At 34.8% G+C, this 21,005-nt stretch overlaps 1 protein-coding gene across 25 annotated transcripts in view; it reads left to right on the forward strand.

Annotated features, from left to right (window-relative positions):
• The window catches only part of mbc (myoblast city), a 74,309-nt gene that overhangs the window by 31,872 nt on the left and 21,432 nt on the right, over nt 1–21,005 (forward strand). For 9 of the 25 annotated variants that reach the window (XM_067110844.1, XM_067110848.1, XM_067110849.1 and 6 more), the window contains 11 exons: nt 410–524; nt 720–943; nt 1,223–1,471; nt 2,711–2,962; nt 3,630–3,836; nt 4,281–4,416; nt 6,549–6,761; nt 7,211–7,425; nt 8,670–8,753; nt 10,520–10,651; nt 12,883–12,983. In XM_067110844.1, the coding sequence (XP_066966945.1) occupies nt 410–524; nt 720–943; nt 1,223–1,471; nt 2,711–2,962; nt 3,630–3,836; nt 4,281–4,416; nt 6,549–6,761; nt 7,211–7,425; nt 8,670–8,753; nt 10,520–10,651; nt 12,883–12,983 (1,928 nt within the window). Of the gene's footprint in view, nt 1–409; nt 525–719; nt 944–1,222; nt 1,472–2,710; nt 2,963–3,629; nt 3,837–4,280; nt 4,417–6,548; nt 6,762–7,210; nt 7,426–8,669; nt 8,754–10,519; nt 10,652–12,882; nt 12,984–16,632; nt 16,792–18,851; nt 20,616–21,005 lie in introns of all 25 variants that reach the window. The other 16 variants (XM_067110830.1, XM_067110842.1, XM_067110833.1 and 13 more) reach the window with 5 other exon arrangements.

Genomic DNA, 21,005 nt, shown 5'->3' on the forward strand with positions numbered 1-21,005 from the left:
CAAACTGGAAAAATTACTGGAAAATTGCATGAATTCATATAATTGCTTCAGATAAGGAGCAGAATAAATAGTAAAATTAAATATAGACATTTTAGTTTTTTACACAAAGTCTAAACATGTGATAAATGAAATTTTTTATACATGAGAAGTATACGGTAAAGAATGGGAAAAACTCTGCTAATGTAAGAAATACTGGAAATTTTCTTATTATGTTTTCCTTTTACAAGCTTTTTCAATCCACTGATTTCCAGAACTGTGCATCTGAAACACACACGTTAAAGGCAAAATGTAGTACTTGCTGAATATGAATATTTTAGTGGAGTACATTGTTTTTGGTCATATATTTTTGGGTGTTATGTTTTTATAGTTGTATCCATTTTTTGTATTTTTCATTTTTTTCTGGAAACAGCCATCTTTGCAACTTGAAAAGTTCACCCAGAGTAAGAGAACCAAGATTTTGAGTCGCTATCGCGATATGCGTAGAGAAACGGCTGCTGAAATCAGAAGTCTTTGGTTTAGTTTAGGTAGGTGGCTTTCATATTACATAGTTGTAATATTGTGTGTTCTTTGTGTAAGCTTTGAAGTATCATTGTTACAGGTGTGCTTTCCAAATGCAGTAATCTCCTTCCTCTCCTGTTCAAAATATTCCAAGTCATATTATTTCCACTCTTCTTGTCCAGTCATTCTTTAATTGTTTGTTTTATATTTTCCTCTTACAGGTCAACATAAGATTAGATTTGTAGCACCAAGTGGCAGTGGGCAATCTATGGTTGGACCATTTTTAGAAATGACAATGATACCAGAAGTTGAGCTAAGAAAGGCAACCATTCCAATATTCTTTGATATGATGCAATGTGAGTTTTATTCACTTCGTGATCAAGGGAAGAACGTGCCCCCAGACATGGCACGCAATAATCAGAAGAACAAGGGGAAATTCAATGAGGTAAGACCATTTTTCATGTCCATAGACTTTTTTGATTAACTTGCTTTCATGACTGTGATATAAGGTGTGGAAAAATTCATTATCTATTGAGTTGATTGTTTGCCATTTTAGTGTTTTGTATATTGTTTATAGTAGAACATTTAGATTCAAGTAAGACAAACCTGTAAGGGTGCAGTCAATAAATTTTGCTGAAAATTTACAAAATTATTTGTAAAATTTTTTGCATTTCTTTTATGAATCCTCTAACACCACGTTTTCTAAATCTTGTGACATTTACAGTTTGAGAATGAAATTTTAGAGAAGCTAGATCACCTTGTGGAGGGTGGCCACGGAGACGATCATTACAGAGAAGTTTTCCAAACCATAGTTGGTGCATTGTGTGAAGACCATGCTACTATGAGGGAACCAGGGCTGAGGCTCGTTAACACAGTCTCAAGGCTGATGGATCGGTTGTTGCAGTACCGCACGATCATGAACACCCCAGACAATTCAGCAGAGACCAGAATGAGCTGCACCGTAAACTTGCTGGTAAATAGTTGTGTTTTTAATTCCTCAAAATTACACAGACTCTACCCTGCATAAGAACTGGTTACATTCCAAATGGCCGTTCGTATCTTGAATTGTTCATAAGTTGGTCTCCAATCGTATTTAAGTACAGTATGATATAAAGTATGTTTTTCATCCTAAAACACAATACAGTACTGTACACTGTACATGCAGTACTGTATTTTATAGAGTACATTACTGTATTAATATGAATGTTCATAACTTGAATGTCTGTAAGTAGGGTAGGGTATGTACATACTGATATGGTCATGGCTTTTCTGCATAAGTATGGCAAGTCGTAACTTACTACTGTCCGCTCTCCTTGTATGATCTCTTATAAAGATTATAGGATTAAAAGCAAAGAAGTGGTCAGTGAATTACTGCGACATTCATATATTACTATAACTACTGTCGCATACTAGCCAAGGTATGCACATTAAAATTGTTAAATTCAATAGTTAAAATTCCTTTAACGTCATCATTATGTGTACTGTATAAACTTTTGGTAAAATGACAGTAATTTAAGAAACTGTTTTGCTGAAGGTATTGAACTGTCACTTTTTATGCCTGATACCTTTTAGCTGCTTGTATTACACCTAGGAAAATTCATGTTCTTTATGATGATCGAAGAGGCAGTAGTTTTTATATTTTGCGAGGGTTGAGTTTTGACATTGATAGCAAATTTTGACCATTTTTGATATTTTCATATAAGTTGGATGATGCCTAATAGTTTTGTAATTGAGATATTACTATACTGGAAATGCTCATGAGACTCAAGGATTAGTCACCATAATTTTTTCTACATCTAAATCAAGTCATTTGAGTTTGTCAGTTGATAAAATGTATCATTCTGATGAGTGGACCTCACATCTGCAAAACTTGAATGTGGTAGACAACTTGCCCCACATTCTGTGTTAAATTTAGTTTATAGTTTTTGATTTAGTCAAGGGAATTAGGTATATTAACAAGAGGTCATCTTTGCAAACAGCATTACTGTACGTCTGCAGTTGAATTCCAAAATGTAAGCATTAATTTTTGTGTATAATGGGTATTTTATATAAGTTAGTAAACTGGGTTTGTAACAAAGTGTACTGTTTCCAAACAACATAACAGCACCTATTTGAATGGATTTTTGTAGGGTCTGTAAATTTAACTTTGGACAACAGGAATAATAATGGATTTGAAAATTGTAGTGCTCACAAGAATTTGTTTTATTTTCAGGATTTTTATTCCGAGATCAATAGGAAAGAACTGTATCTGCGCTACGTATATAAACTGCAAGATCTTCATTTGGGATGTGACAACTACACTGAAGCTGGCTACACGCTACTCCAGCATGCCAATTTACTGCGTTGGTCACCCGATTCATTGCCACATGCTCTCCGATCACCACTTTTCCATTCTGTGACTCAACATGACGAACTGAAAGAGAAATTATATGAACGTATTATTACTTACTTTGATAAAGGACAAGTAAGTTCTTTCGTATTCGTCTGTTAATGGCACCTTGTGTCTAGGGATTGTTGTGACCTCTCTGACATACATCATATTTAACCTACTTTCTCTTTGTAATGCCTGTTGCTGTATAGAATCATGTACCACTCCATCATTTCCTATGGATGAAATCCCGTAAAAATGTTCCCAGTTTTATAAAATATCTTAAAAATTTTGAGAGGTTAGTTTTGTTTCTGTGAAGTATGATGTTTTTGTAAAGAAAAACATCAGTCATTTTCCCATTTTTTCAAAATCTCCCCCATTCTCTTTGTCAGTTCCCACGTCTTACGTTTACTCATACTCGTAGGATACTGTTATTTACTGGTAGTCCATCAGTCTTTATTCCTTCATCCAAGCCAGTAAAAAATTATGGCCTCACAGTGGGGTTCTGCCTGTCTCTGATTAAGTGCAAACTCAAGTTCTAGGATTGTAGCTTTATACTGAATCAAGAGGTCAGTGAGATTGGGTTACACCAAATTTGAGAGGCTATTTCATGGTCTTCAGGTGAACAAGATCATCTTGGTAAATTGTTAGTTGAATGTTCTTTTACGGTGAATTGGTAGCCTTTAGTATTTGTTTGTAAAATACCACATTATTTTTTAGTTCTTATTTCTTGCGTTTGTACTTATTTATTTCCTCCTTGCAGATGTGGGAAGATGCCCTCAAGCTCTGCAAAGAGCTTGTTCAGCATTATGAAGAGGTCATTCTTAACTATACCAAGCTTGGGGATCTCCTGAAGCGCATGGCTCAGTTTTATGAAAACATCATGAATCCACAGAATCTGAGACCGGAGCCAGAATACTTCCGAGTAGCTTACTATGGGAGAGGATTTCCAGCTTTTCTGCAAAATAAGGTGTGTATTCTGTGGAGCTTTGCTTCCTTATTTGTTTACAAATTGTTATTTCTGTGCATTTATGAGAAATAATTTTGAGATTTGCACTGGGTTACTGGTTGATCCATAATGGTTTTTGATAGTTAATCATACATATGCCTTTCGTTTGTCACTTATTATTTCAATTACTGTATGAGCACCTTGTATGAGCTTTCATTGTAGGTGTTGTTTACCATTCTCCAGTTGAAGTATAGGATTTTGAAGAGTCTGCTTTCCCATTTAAGTGTTTTGATTGATTTTTTTCAGAGGCAAACTCTTGAATTACAGAAAAAACCTCTTGTTGAAAAATGTTGTGATAACCTTTTAATGTACAGTGAGTGGTTATAGGTATTTACTGATTAACAGCTGACAAAAGTCACTGGAATATAGAAAAATCACATCAACTTTCATATATGTTGTTTGCAGGTATTTGTTTATCGTGGCAATGGTTATGAAAGGCTTGGCGATTTCACGTCCAGAATTCTGGACCAGTTTCCCAATGCCGAACTAATGAAGAAACTGACGCCACCCAGTGATGAAGTTAAAGAATCACCTCAGCAGTGTATGTATCATATGTTATACCCCATAGGGGAGTAGTGCCATCAGTGCACCTCACATGGTGCACTGTAGACATTACTTAAGGGTCTTTGCACCGTCCTGTCAGTCCCTAGCTGCAACCTCTTTCATTTCTTTGACTGTACCTCTCTTTCCATCTGACTTTCCACCCTCTCCAACAATTGTTTCATAGTGCAACTGTGAGGTTTTCCTCCTTTCACACCTTTCCAAACTCCCTCAATGTCAATATCCCTTTCAGCGCTGATTGGCCTCATAGGTCCCAGCGCTGTATGTTACCATAGTGTTCTTTTCTCATTTTCAACCAAGAATATTGAATGAAGTTTTTTGGAAGTTATATATGTAGTTCATGACCACCTGAATGTCCAGTTTTTCAACTCTCTTATTCCTAATTGCCCTTACGAATAATTTTTTTTTCAATTCCCTTATTCCTAATTACTCCCATGAATATTCTCATAGGTCTCAGCACTTGGCCTTTGGCCTAAATTCTATAGTCTATTCCATTCTGCTCTCTTATGAATATGTATGACTTGATGCTTAACAGATATGAACATACATGAGTATTGTTTGAAAGTCACACTGATCATGTGAAAGGCACATTGGTCTAAACGGTGTCCGAGTGAGAGGGAAGTTTTTATGACGAGGCCATGCCTGTAGTGCTGTGCACAGTCTTGACAGACTGAAAACCCTCAAGGCATTATGGGTTGAGAGGTTATCGAGAAATCATTACAAAGTCCAGTGAAGGGGGATAACCTTTCATGCTGTACAAAATTCTTCGATTTTGTTATGAGGTGTACTCTGCAGCTTCAGTTGCTGTTTTTGGCCATAGCCTTCATTAACCCTCCTAGGAGTGATACAAGCATGGTTTTGAAAACTTTAGTGGGATACTTATTATCCTCCAAGTAATAAAGTTAATGATTGGAGCACAGTTTTTCACTTTTGAGTTCTCTAAAAACTTGATATAAAGCCCGATAAAACAACTAAGGCTTAGAGCAAGTGCCAAAAGTTATTTTCTCCCCAAAGTAGCATTCTCTCTCTCTCTCTCTCTCTCTCTCAGATCATTTAAGAGAAAGTCATTCCATCATTTACAGTTGCCTAATTAGTCTTCTCACAAATCTGATGCGCTCCATTTCCAAGCAACAGTAAGAAAATCTTCTGCTAGGTGTTTAGTAGTATCATGTGCACATGACTTTGGATCATGGGTTGCTTGTAGGTAAGAACTTCTAAGAACTTCACTTCTTCTGTGTCTACTTTGCTGATAGAATGGTTATTCCAGGATACTGTATCTGAATTTAGCTATATTTTCCCTTTCACACTGATCCACAGTGTAAAATTCCTTTCAGCTTGTAATTGATGATCTACACCTATTTCAATTAGTATTAAATGTTACGAGTGACTATCAAGACATCATTTTATTACTGCTAGTGAATGGTTCTTCCAACACTTTGCTCTACTTTGTTGGAAGGCCTTTGCCTAGATTAATATTTTATTTTTTCTGAGATATAAAAGCTAATTTTCTTCATTCTGAATCCATTAATTGTAATTATTTTTACTTACATCCTGAAAGTGACTTCTTTTACATTTGTTTTATACCATGTTCTCTGTATGGTTGTAAGTACATGTACTTTTAAAAATATTTTGATGCTGTAATTCCATCTGAGTGTTATGATGCAGTTATAGTAAGAAGTTTGTATTTATGGAAAAAAATTGAATTTTAATTATGAATCAAAGCATAATATATCCAGAGAGAGATAGTAAAATCACATTATTATTATTACTCAGAAGGTGAACCCTATTCATATGGAACAAGCCCAGAGGGGCCATTGACTTGAAGTTCAAGCTTCCAAAGAATACCGTTTTCATCAGAAAGAACTAACAGAAGGCAGTGGGAAATACAGAAAGAAGAGATCAATAATTATTAAAAAAGAAAAGAAAATTAACAAATTAATAAGTAAATATGTAAAAATGTAAGTAAATGATTAAAATATGAGATCAGTTATTAAAAATAAAAAAATTAATAAATAAATAGGTAAAAATGTAAGTACTGTAAAAGATTAAAATACAGGGAGAACTGTTTGGTTACATTTCTAAATAAACCACAATATTTTTACTCTTTTCCAGTCATCCAGATAAGTAAAGTGGACTGTGTAATGCATGAGAATCCCTTCCCAAATGCGAATGTGTCAGAACAAATAGAGCGATACTACAGAGCAAATCAAGTCAAGGTCTTCACCTACTCCCGTCCTTTCCATCGTGGTCAGAAGGACCCCACTAATGAGTTTGCTACCTTGTGTATTGAGAAAACTACCCTTTATACCTCATACTCCTTGCCAGGTATATTGTGGAAAATGTGTTATTGCATGCATTGCATTCATTAAATCTAGAATATTTTCTTGGGAAAGCAAATCTCTTTTAGATATGCTGTTTGTGACAGATACTGACTATTCTTCATGTTGCAGTCAGAGTAATACAGCAATAAATTTTGTCATCTTGTGTTAATTCTGCAATAATTAGCCATAAAAGTTGTTGTTGCTTTGTGGTTATTAATTATAGACAGTAATCAGCATCCCATATCATGAATATCGATTTAAATTCAGCCGTTGTATAATAATGTTTAACTTGTTAAAGAGAGCTTTACAAACCTCATCTAACTTGTGCTTTTTTTTTTTTAACTGGACTCCAGCTGGCACTAGAGAAATTCCCTAAGTATAGACCAAAGGTTTGTTAGTTATAAAAAATACAAATTGAGTAAAAATCTGTCATATCTCCCATTTTCCAAATAGGAATTCTTCGGTGCTTTCCTGTTGTGAAAACCAAGTCTAAAGAGCTGTCTCCTCTGGAGAATGCTCTTGAAACCATGACCAACGTCAACGAGGAAGTTCACGAGCTAGTGAAGAAATACGCTCGGGATTCAGCACTTCCACTGGATCCACTGACAAGGAAGCTCTCTGGTATGGTGGATCCTGCAGTCATGGGAGGTATCGCCAATTATGAAAAGGTATGTCATGGCAGTGATTGTTCAGCTATTTTGATATCATTGATGATATTTGAAAATTTATCATTGTTTATGATTACGTTTCGTCATTAAATGCTACCAGGCTCTAACCTTGCAGTTGTGCAAACCTTTGTCTTTTTATGTGAAGGTGACGACATTGTTTTATCATATTCTCTAATTCTCTTCGATTCAGCAAGTAGATCATAGTCAGTTCTTGAGTTCATTTGTTACAAGCATTAAGCAGTGGTTGAGTTGTCGAGTGAAGTTCTTAGAGGAGGAAACTCCATCTGTTGCCTGCAATCTCAATCACTTTTTGTTTGCTCTCTCTTTAGGAAAAAATCATCCATATTTCAGTTTCCCATTACGTTTTACCCGTAAAACCTAAGTTTCGTTCTGTGTTATTGTGTAGTTATGCTACCCTTATTTAGGATATGTACTTATGCTGATCTGGTTTTTTATTCTTATATTGTCCAGTCCAATTCCTGCTGCCATTTAGCAGTTAAAGATTTGGTGAATAGTGTATGTGTTTTGTTCCTTTTCCTGTTATGTTTTTTTTTTCACGTGTTTCACTATTCTCATCTTCGTCTTTTGTTTGTTTAAGACCCTTACACTTATTAGTCATCATAGGAACTTTAGTTCTGGCAAATGGAACACTGCAATAAAGGTTTTCTTGACCCTTGGATGACTGCATTCTGTCATTATCGTGCGTTGATAGTGCTGTGATGACAGTGGAACACGATAATGGGACTTATGGGTGCTTGTTATTGCCACAGAGTTGAAAATTATCATCACCACAAGTACTCACCCTGCATTCCTTCAAACCAGAAAAATGTAATGATGCAGAATTTTTTCCAAGATTTGAAGGGTGGTCTCCTCTGATAAACACCCCTTTTATGTACACTAATAGGCCAAAGAAAATGCTATAAGCAAGTAAACATGATTAGTCTTTACAAAGGTATCACAAAGCTACAAGTTCCCTAAGTTAACCTGGAAATTTTTTACGTACTTGCAGGGAAAACTAGGTCCATAAAACCTATAAAATCGACTGAAACAAGAAAACTATAGTTCTTAAAAAATGAAAGTCACACAGGACAAGCTGTGTCATGATAAGGGTTATCTTTTATAATAAGTTATTGAAAGTTAGAGCTCATCTTTCAAAGCATAAAGCTTAGAAATGTAAATTGGTGGTACTAGTAAACTGATTCATAATAATATCAGTGATATTAATGTACACTTTTTTTCTACAGGCTTTCCTTGGAGATGATTATATTCAGTCTCATCAGGGTGATTCAGAAAAAGTAGCAGATCTTCGCATGCTGATAGCATCGCAGGTAAGGCCTTTATTCTTTGGTGGGCAATATTAAAACTTTTTGGCTAGAATAGTATTTAATATTTTTAATATTATTAAAAAGTTTTGTAAAGCTGAAGACGAGTATTATGGTTAAGTAGATGTACAGATATGTAGGTTACTTGTGGTTGAGCATATTTTTGGAGTGGTTGAAGAACATTATGTTTGCCTCCTATGGAAGGGCTAGCACATGATTACTGTTCATAGGACCCTTTAGACCCAAGATCTGTCATAGTTGTCATGACTGTCAACATCGGACAGTCTCCTTACTCTTGATAGCAATGTAGTCACCACAACGTGAGATACCAGACATGAACACAACAGTTAATATTGAGGTGGAGACTGCATTGAGATGTGGCAAAGTTGGAGACACTAGTCACTATAAAGATAAACTTTGGGACAGGAAAAGGTACATTGCCAGTGGTCGAGGAAACAGCTGATACTGTAGACAGAATCATTATGCATACATAAAACAGGTGCTAGAGTAGAGGAGAAGGTCTTGCACATGTTCTTGACGAAGTTTTACCCCTAAAGAGGTAAAGGATACTGATGGAGTACATGACTGTTTAGAGAGCAGGAGTTGTGGAATCAGAGGCCTTGGTTATGAGAGTGACTGAGTCAGGGAGGTGGTCACTGTCATGAATACAGAGACACAAAGTAGTGCCGGACACATCTGATGTTGGAAGGGTTATGAAGGCCACACTAGGCATTTGTAGGACCATAGCCAATCAAGTCAAACAATTCTGCACCCAGTCTTGAGTTGTACCAGAGATTTGTAAAAGATTGGCATATGTTAATACCTAATACCATGGCATACTAAAAATCAGGATGTCCCTGTACCTGAGACATGCAAAGGTACTGGGAGAGATTTGCAGCTTAGGAGGAACCAAATTGCCCCAGCTAGGTTGAGCAATATCATTGCTGCAACATACCATGAGGAACTTAGTCTTATTAATAATGATACAAGAAGTCAAATGATAGTGCAGTTAGATAAGTGGTGAAGGTTTGATGAATTACAGCACATCTGGTCAGGTGATGATGCAACTGGGTGATGCCCCAGGTAAAGCAGTGATGGTGTTGCAGTTTATATGAGATCCGAATCACACCAGCAGAACTGATGCATATCACTAACACATTATTGTACGGCATAGGAATTTTCACTATTTCAGAACCCATGCCCTTATGATGAGAAAGTACAGTATACTATCACAGTGCTCAAAATAATCTGGTTGATTTCAGGTAATTTCTTATGAGACATGGTGTGCATATGCCAAACTTGACTAAGTGTTCAGTCCTCGTTTAGTAACTAAAACCATGAAATTTTATAGTACTGTAGTTAGAAAGATGGTGGGAATTTTTATGCTATAGACATAATACAGTTTAAAAGAGGTATAAATGAAAGTTCAATTTTTCGTGCCTATAATGTGGCTTGCTTATGGTACTATTTCTTGCATTTGTTTTTAATTAACATTTTTTAGTTTCTTAATACTGTACTGTCAATCAAACACCATTGCTGTTTAGAGTGCTAATTTCTTCTCTGCTGAATACTAAATCAGATCTTTTGCAATCTTTATTCAGAATAAGTCCAAGATGCACCTTTTAGAAAGAGACTGAAGCACTTTCTCCCAAACCTATCCACCATGACACAAGACAAAAAGTAAAAGTTATTTTGAAAATATAGTCGAGAAAGTTGATTATCTTCTGATATGGATTTAGTAATCTGACCCCTGTCTTTTAAAATGATTTCAGATACCTCTCTTAGAAGCTGGACTGAGCATCCACGCCACACGAGTCACTGACCCCATATCAGGCCTCCATGATCACATGGTCGCTTCTTTCACGAAAATGAAAGCGCAAGTACAAGAAAAGTATGGTGTACAGGTAGGTAACTGTAGCACACGTTCTTTTGTTTAGCACATTTCCTCAGCCTGATCAAGGAACAATGTTGCTTGAAGTTAATAGAAATATGAAATAGTAATTTGGCTGTTGAAATTGGATACGATTGAAGTAAACTTAGATTGGTACAAGAGACAACCTACTAATTTTGCTTGTTCCTTCATGCCCACTAATTTTGCTTTGTAATTAATGCCCACTAGGTACACACAAGTATTGTGTACCATCTGAATACAAGCAAAGTAGTGGTCTGGGTGAAACCTCCCTTACCGGAGTAATAATTTTGGTTCATTTGTTTCAGTGTTAACTTTAGCGTCTGTTCTTTATGTCATCAGAATTGTTACTGTGTTGTGATAGTTTTTATTGTCATTATGTGAGGAATATTTAAGTGCAATATACCATTTATTTTAATGTGGGATGGGAGGCATTTATGAGGGAATTTGTATCATGGTAACCAGTCTTGTTCAGAGGACACTATCTTGTGGATTTTGTCTATATGTTCTCATCTCATTCCCAACTCTTGATATTGTTTTGTGAGTTTGAACTTACTAAACAGTTACTGTGTTTTCTACATTTTTTCTCGAATTTTATGAAGGTCTAAGTTATGTAGTGAATTATTGCCCTTAATCATAAACAGGACCAGTTCAGTTTTCGCCATTGAATTTTCTTGTTTTATTTTGTGGATTTAGCATTAAAGCCCAGAACCTTTTTTAAGGCTTTCCAAGCACTCTCAAGACTGGGGTTTCAAGAGTCAAGTGCTTTTCTAGCCCATGAACTTTGAAGTCCAAACCAAAACCCTTCTTGTACTCAGCTGTTTAAGATTTGTGTTTAAAATTGGCTCTTTGTGTTCTAATTTTGCTGGTGCTGTGTATGAATACCAGCTGTAATGGAAAATATGACATTTTAATTTTGGTTTTATTTGCTTCATTCACCCTCTCTGCTCTTGCCCTAGTACCAGCATGAGTAAAGGATTGGTCTTTGAGTAAAGGATTGGTCTTGAAGGTTTTCTGTGTATGGGTTACATACTGAAGGTAAAATTTTGCCAAAATAGATTTGCACCTGCAAGTACCTACATTTGAATAGTAATGATAGCCAAGCTTTATTTAAAAATCAAGTAGAGAGGGCTTTAGTCTTGTGGACCAGAACTTATGTCCTAGTCCCTGCTGACTGTAGATATGAAAAATGAATAGCAGAGTTCTGTTGTATGGTTCTGGATGCCTGGAATTTGGGTTTTAATTATAAAGTCAGGTAGTATAAACAGATCTATAGTACTGTAGGTCTTAGAATTTGTGAACCTTCCAGACCTGCATTAGTAAAGATGCAAATTCCATGAGAAAAAGCCATTAGTGTTTGATCCAGCAGTGTGGCTTCCTTCCAGATCCATTTAGAGGTTAGGGGAGACTTCAAAACTAAGAAAAGATCCCAGTTTGGAAGTTCTGACAGCCTCTTAAAAATCTTTTACTCACTAGCTAAACCTTACAAGTTTCCTCAAGAATCCATGTCTAGTCTACAATACTCAGCTGTTCATGAGAGGACAGCTCTGTACCCTTTTATGATCAAAACTGAGAATTTCTTAATTGGATGCAGAAAAAGAAGAAAGTCTGAAATTAGAGGGGTTAGTGGGTTTGATAAGACTAACAAACCTTTCACTGCATCAGTGATTATTTAGGTTCTTTTGGTCCAGTCAGAGGTGTTGGTCATCAAACCCCCTGCTTAGCCATGCATTTGGTCATCACACCTACCACTTTGCCTCCTGTTGACCAAACGAATGCGTGGGGGCCTTGTAGACTGCCTTTAACTCCAGGAAGTTGATATGCTGTCTCCTTTGCAAAGGGTATGGGAAATTCTTTTCAAACTCCTTGTAATCTCAGCTTAGTTCTCAGTTGATACACAGCTACCAGGTATCAAGTTCTCAGTTGATCTGCAGCTACCATGTATCAAGGCATAAATAAAATCAGAGGTTTGTACGTATGAAACATAAAACTTATGCATAGTTTTTAGGTAGTGTTCAGTCTTAGGTACAATCAGAACTGTTCTGTATGCTCTACTAGGCCACTTTAATTTTACTTTGAACCCTTTTCTGTACTTAATATAACCTTGTATCTAAGAAAAAGATTGGATATATTCATTGATAACTGTATTTCTGTAACGGATATGTTTTGCTCTATACTGAAAAAACCTGCATCATGGAATACTATATTTATTGAATACTTCTTCAGCCAATGCCTGCTGACCTGAGAATAGATGTACGTCCTTTGAAACTTCACAGTCAGATCAGTGTTAACAGTGATTCTTCACAGCGTGCATCACATCAGTATGAGTGAGTGTTCAATCAAAATTTTCTTATCAGAAAATCATCTCCATTTAATGACTGGGTTTAATTTTGTATACTCTGGCTTTGTAGATAATTGATCACATTTGGGTTAGCATAGACTGAATCGTGTGTGAACCTCTAGCTTAGAAAACTTTTACAGTATCCATTTCAAACACCTATACAGAAGGCTCACCATACTACATCAGATCTCTCTAACCACTTCACTATTCACCTCTATCTCACTCATTTACTCACCGTCTCATTTTAACACCCTTTCTTCTAGTACCTATTTCACTTCATCAATCCAGCCCTTTCTAGCTCCTCTTTTCACTCCTCCCAACATTTCTGAATTTATACTCTTTCACTAAATTTTTTATTTCCCCATTACACAGCTTAAGGTTTTTAGTTTGTTGCCTTACTCTCCTGTACTCATAATCACTCCTCGCTGTCCCTATGACCCTGTCATGGACTTTTACAAACTCATCTACTCATTTCATGTCTGTGTCTTTAACCCCAGGTCATAGTTAATCCACATTTCCTAATGTTCTTCGATCACTTCCTTATCAAACTCACTTGTCTGAATTATATTTACAGCCACATTTATATCTATCTTAACATTTATTTCAGTGAAACATTAATCAAATATAGTTATAGCCACTCCTTTTCTCATCTCTACATCTGTGAACTTGCCTCTTCCACCTATTCTGCAGCAAGTTCGTTTTCAGACCACATTTTGTTTCCCAAGTATATGGTGAATATTCATTTTCAGAAACCTTGTATTTCCAGCATTCACAACTGTTTCAATCGTACTTCCACAAACCACTTTACTAATTCACTCCGGGAACTTCATACCTGCCAAAAGTTCCCTTTCCTTCTTAGTTACCTACCTTTGCTGTTGTACTGCCTAGCATAACTTTCAGACTATTTTCTATTCCTGGACCATATGCAATAACTATCACAACTTTTGTCCAGCCTCACCCAGTCTTACCCATGTAGTCCTCAAACTAACACATTTGTCCTCTGCCACTTATCCTCTTAGTCGTGCGGACGGACATTACAAGTGCTACTCTTTTCTACTTCCGTGCATACAGACACACACCCACATTCCATTGTACATTTATATACAGTATACTGATATGTATAGGGTACTTAGAAGGAATATATCATCAGAAGAAAATATAATTACATTTATTAGGCAAAGACTTAGTTGTCACATTAGAAAGAATCCCATACAAGTAACAACAGATATTATTTATTTTCATACCTGTTGAAAATGATCCTGGTTCAAGTATCACTTAATGACCAATGTTCTCTATCGTTATGAATTTCCTCACTTCAGGCATCAAGAAAGATAGAAATTTTTAAACTCAAGGAAAACAGGTAAACTCTCTTATTTTAGTAAAATGATAAAAGCCACGAAATTGTTCCACCTTGCACTATCGCTTCTTTGGTGGGAGGGGGAAATGCAGGATTGGGGTTTATTATGGCATACATACAAAATCTACAACAGTTTGGCTTAGGATTAAAAAAAATGAAATGTTTAGAATGTAATATATATCACTGCATTTTTGACTGGTACTGTATTTTTTTTGTGCATGTTTGAAGTTTGTGTGATATTATTGTTTTCACCTTTTCGTAGTAACTGTAACTTCACTGGGTTCCAGTTTGCTTATTAAGAATATAACTGTCCTGTTTCTAATGGGGCAGCAAGGTATCACCCAGTACTGTTTTTGAGTGTCGTGAATCATATTATGCTTTATGCATATAGCTCGAAGGACTTTGTTTTGAAATCTGGATTTCATCGTTTTTAATATTATAATTGGTATGTATATTTTATTTGGTTGGTGGCATTCACTATTATTGTGCATGACTCATTAATGTTCTTGAAGCCTGCTTAGAGCACTTGTTACTTGAACTTCATGTGCATGCAGAATTTCCTCTCTGTTTTTTCTATTTATGCAGCTTTTTATTTTCTAGGGGCTTCCACTGCCCAGTGTCATATTTACTCTCTTGATTCTACTAGCTGTTGCTGCCTTTTAATACTGTTTCTTATTGTTGATCAAATTCAGGAATGCCAAATATTCCACTGGAGTTACTTGGTAGATGTCTTCTAGATATGGTGTTGCTCTGTGGATACCGGTGCCATTTTGTTACTGATCCTGATTGTCATTTTGTGTAGACTTTTTCGTTTTATTTCCTCTGCTGTTACGTATGTGAAAAATATTAGTTCTTTTTGCAGATCTTTAATTTTTTTTTTTTTTATCTTTTTTATTTGACAGAATTGATGCCTTAAATCTAAACTGTAATTAATATATTAGCTGTACAATTTTTGTTGTGTGGCTTTTGTTACTGGTTCTGTTTTCAGTGCTCTAAAGTCGGCTCATTTTTGAGGACTGTGAAAGTACATACAGTGTCACAGCGTGCCGTGCTTGGTGTGGTGTGGGAAGTACTTTAGTTAATTTTCAGCTTCCCTTTGGTCCCGACTGCTTTGCTTTCAGTCATTTACCTCGTAGGACTCGAGCAACTTGACTTAGTGGTGTGGTTCAAATGCACAATCATCACTCTAGCTTGACATGAGTGGTATTGCTCTTTCTTTAGTTGTAGAGAAATTCCTTGAAACTTTACCCACTGCTTAGCTTGAGAACTAGGAATCTTGTATTCCTTTCCCTAATTATCCTTATCCTTTTTGCAAAGTAGGGTTGAATGGTGATCATTTAAATTTTATTGTTAAATACAGACCATTTGGACCAGCCTTAATGTATTTTTAATCAGTGGTACGGTGTCATCTGTCATTGTTTTTGACATCTCAAGGGCTTTTGACATGTTTGACATGTGGCTTTGTTAGCCAGATTTCCTTCGTACAGGCTTCACTCCTCTGTGAGCACAAAGCTGTTTTTGTTACAGATAATGATGGTGCAGTTGCCTTATTTCCTTAATCTAGAATTGAGACTTGACCTGTTTTCTTCCATACACCATTCCCTTTCTTTTATTTCTGCTCTTTCATGTACTGATTAGTCTACTCGGCACTCCTTTTCATTCTCTGTGTTCTTACGAATTTAATTCAAAATGAAGCCAAAATCTCCTGAAAAAATATTTGGCATTCTTCATATGTGCTTTTAGGATAAGAATCACAGCAATTAGCACATTCAGCCCTTTGCTGCTTAGCAAAGAATCATAACATTTATTGCTTGCTTCATATTTGACAACATGTGATTTCATATCTTATGAACCATTATATTTTAATGATTTTGATCATCATTTTGTATTTTTGTTCCCCCAGATGAATTGAAAGTAGTAGCATTCATGTGTCATTTTGCTAACAGAGAAAGATGTTCATTGTACTGCAGTTTTACTTTAAAAACTCTTAATAATATTAAAGTGATATGCTTCAGAATTTTCAAAATTTGTTCGAGGCAATGAAGTGCATGATCGGACAAAATGGTCAAGTGTTTAATTGATTTCATACTCTTTTTAAATCTGTCTTTGTTTCAAAAGTTTTTCTTTTAATTCCTTGTTAGATTAAAAGTATTCAACAACTGAATGAACAGCCTCTTGTGCATGCAGTTTCTATTGCAGTGACATTTGCTGTGCATACACTCTTTGTTAATGCAATAGGAATAGCTTGGTATGCATGCTACATGCTCCACTTTTTAAGCCACAGCATGCAGTGGTTGCTTTACAGTAGTTTAGAGATGGACAGCGTAGAACTGAGATCTTCAAGAGAAGAGCCAAAGTCAGACAACCTCCGCCACAGCTTCAGCCGCAGCCTGCAGGCTATTTCTGAACGTTCCTCTGAATTCATGTTCATAAATCGGTAAGTTAATAGAATTTTAGGCCGATTAGTTTACAGATATGCTTGTGAATGTCTCGTACCTTGGGGCTGAATTTTTTTTTTTTTTTTTTTGCCACACATATTCTTTTGTGCAAAACATTTGAAAGTTTAAGTTTTACACATCAGTTATTATTGCTACTTGTAATTGTTATATGGATAACCAGAGCCTGTGTTCTTGGCAGGCAAAACATTTGCATACAGTACAGTAATTTGTTTGGTTTGAATGCAGATGCAAACATTTGCTTTAAAAGTATTGCTTGGTATCTGTGAAATGGTGAACAATTTAAGATAATTTCTAACTTGTTGGTAGCATATATATATATATATATATATATATATATATATATATATATATATATATATATATATATATATATATATATATATATATATATATATATATATATATATATATATATATATATATATATATATATATATATATATATATGTATATGTATATGTATATGTATATATATGTATATGTATATATATATATATATATATATATATATATATATGTATATGTATGTATATGTATATATATATATATATATATATATATATATATATATATATATATATATATATGTATATGTATGTATATGTATGTATATATATATATATATATATATATATATATATATATATATATATATATATATATATATATATATATATATATATATATATATATATATATATATATATATATATGAAACTATAAAGAATGTGAATGCTATTCCTCTAAACAGTCAGTACTACCAACAAGTTACAAATTATCTTAAATGGTCCACCATTTTAAGAAATCAAAATACATACTGTATATTTCTTGTGTTACAATTATTATCATCATTATGTTTATAGTGGTTGAGCACATATAGTTCAATTGCTGTATTACATCAATAAGCCTTCAGCAAACAGGTAAGGTTGAGTATGCATTTGCTAAAATGGCCAACTTATGAATAACTACATTATTGTTTTTATTATCTAGTCTTGCAGTTATTTCTCTTGATGTTGACACTTATCTAGACTTTGCATGAATTACCCCATTTTTTACCAGTCAATCATGTATTGAAATTTGTCATTTGGTAAATTTCTCTCAGTTTAAGTAGCAGATTTGCAGTATGCCGTCACTCCCCTGAAAAGCTTTACATCACCTTTGAAATTTACTTGAAGGCTAAGCAGACTGTAGTAAGTGAGGTTGGTATCAAAATTGTAGGATTTTATCATCAGACTGCTTTTTATTAGAGTCAGACTCATGAATATTTTCCTTTACATCCTTAGAGGGAAGAAATAAACACGAAACTACAAACGAGATGTTTGAAATTTACTTCGGGGAATTTTAGCAGTTCCGTAAAAATGGAAAGTGACACATTTATCACGTCTGAACAGTTTAAAGTCAGACATGCATATGAATATGTTGATACATGTGCATGTAGATATGTCTTATACTTGTGAAGTAGATGCCTTTGCACAGAAAAAAAAAAAAGAATTTTGTGTAGACCCTTTTCAAAGTAGTAGAATATGGTTGACATGGCTTGGCTGTTGTAGATGCTTCATGCCAAATTGATTTGCCTCTGTGGTTATCTGTGGCAGAAATCTCGTGGACTGTGACAGTGAGGTGGTTTTTCTATTAAAAAAAAAAAAAAAAAAAAAAAAATGAAATTGCTCTCTTTGTTTTAGGTTTTGTTCTCATTACTAATTATAGTTATATGGATATGTTATTATAGCATTGTTTCATGTTTAGAGACTAATTGGTAGGTGATTGTATAATATTTAGATTTTAGTTTGCCTATATCATGCATCCATGATACTTATTTGGCTGTAATAATTGCTCATATTAACAATTATTGCTTTTTTTCCCATTCCTTATCCCCTTCCTATGTCTTTTTATTTCTTTACCTGGTAATCCGTACTGTATTTACTCCCTTAAATTCTCCATTCAACACCCGTACTCTTTTAAACTTACTACCCATGTGAAATTTTTTTTTTTTTTTTTTTTTTTTTTTTTTCCTTTTCTTTTGGTTCATTCTATGCAGGTCACAAGGAACACTAAACAGACTTTCAAAATCCCCATCTCTTACACAGCTAAAAATGACTTCGGCAAATATCCTGTCACGTTTCACTTCAACCACTCATCACGTTTAGGATCACTGCTTCATTTTTTTACTGGACGATCCTCACATTTATGGATAGGATTATTATGCAATTTTAATTACCTGGTGTTTTTCCAGCATATTCCAGTTCTGAATTGTAGTTTAGCATATTTTACCACATGAATTAAAGTCCCATTAAATCTTAAATCGTTCGAGGTTGTTTGTGGCATCTCGCGAATCATATTAGGGTGGCAGAAATTGTCAGAGTACCTTAAATTGAACATTTTCCTAATGTACATACACATATTTTGCTAAATCACTTGATGAATTTTAAAATGTTCAAATCTTTTCAAGCTCAGTGCTTTTCATTTTTAATTAGGTGGGTAGTTTTGCACTTTTGTACGGTGGCAAATTACAAGCAGTGCACCTCAGGCAAAGGCATAAACCTCAGAATTGATATGTTTTTCATAACGACACATTCTTGAATTGGTAATTTTCATAGCTGTCAAGTTTTTTCTTTAATTGTTCATGTTCTGTATTTGATCATGTGTTCATAGCCGAAAGGTTACAAAATCAACCTGTTTGGCCTCTCCCATGATCTTGCACATGGTTTACTCTTAGTACGAGTTTCTTTCAATGATTTAAACATTTCAGTACCTTGCTCAAAGAAATTAATAGAATAAAATTGGCAGGTAAATTTTTTCCACCGTTTTTTAACAAAAGTTTGTCTAAAGTTTCAATTCCTTTATAAGGCAAGCTTTAAAAAGTCAAATAAGAGTTTTTTTTATTACAATTGGGAAGGTCCCATATAAAGGTGGTTATATTCTGTTCAAGGACACTGGCAAATGTTTTGGAGGGTACTTGCTGCGTATTGTTTTATTTGAATGTTTACAAATATGAAAAAACAGAAAAGGAGCAGAAATAAATATGCCAAATCATGTTATGTACGTGTGGTGGGAAAATTTGATTAGCAGATACTGTGCTTTATTGCACAGAAATTTGTGATTTGAAATTATGCAATAATTTTTTTTATATAATCCACCGAAGCTGTTCAAGTCCGTTGAAGCTGATTGTGACTTGAAATACCGTTGCCTTTGAAATATAGTTGCATAATCATGTGTAGATGAAAAAACAAATAGGTATTTAAAAAAAAATTGCATATGCCGTTGCCTGTGTTTCATTTGGTGCTATATGACCATTAAGCATTTAAAAAGATAAGGTTTGCATTATATTTTTTAAGATAGGCCCTGATGTAACACTATGATGTCTTTTTTTTTTTATTGTTCTTAGCTTTCTTTGTGAATTCATTGTGAACATTTCATTAAACACACACAAAACACCTTCAGGAATTTGATCATGTTTCTCATTATATTCTCTCACAATATTTTCTTTTCACTTCATGAGTACTTATGGATATTCATTTAACTTTGAATTTTTTGACTGTACTGTACTTTGTCTTCCTCAGGAATAGTATTTTCAAATGATCTATTCTCCCCTTTGACTCCTTGCATAAGCTGTTTTGTCTTTATTAACATCTACTGTCCCACTTTCCAATGCAGCCAATTGAAAACTAATACTGTTTACTAACCTTTTGCTGTTTCCTGCCTTGTTGTACCTGTCCTCTATATTATTCCTAACCTTTCTCCTCAAGTAACCCCCTTAGGCTCCTCTGGCTAACACCACAGGATTGTGCCCCTATTGAGACAGGTAAATCCCATGACTCCTATTGTCTGTGCATCATTGTCTCTGCATGAAACGTAATTGTAGTGTGTATGTATTTCAAAGACTAAATGTACTATTCTTGGACAGCCTTCTTAAACATTTTTTTGTAATGTGACTAGTATGTATTTCTCTAGATTTTTATATGCATTCCGTTTTTCCTGTCCACTCTGGATAGTTCGCCATTGTAGCCAGTTGAAGCCCACATTACGTGCTCCAGGTGGCCTGAAATGAACCGTTGAGTTTTTAGATTTTAAATGTCTGCGTTTAGTATATTCTCCTCAGATTTATATCTCTCAGTGAATTCTTTTATGTGCTCAGAATAACAACAAAAGGAAAAACTGGGAACTAAATCTTTTGGGGTACAACAAAATTTTT

The sequence above is a fragment of the Macrobrachium rosenbergii genome, chromosome 10 (genome assembly GCF_040412425.1).
Source record: "Macrobrachium rosenbergii isolate ZJJX-2024 chromosome 10, ASM4041242v1, whole genome shotgun sequence".
Lineage (NCBI taxonomy): Eukaryota > Metazoa > Arthropoda > Malacostraca > Decapoda > Palaemonidae > Macrobrachium > Macrobrachium rosenbergii.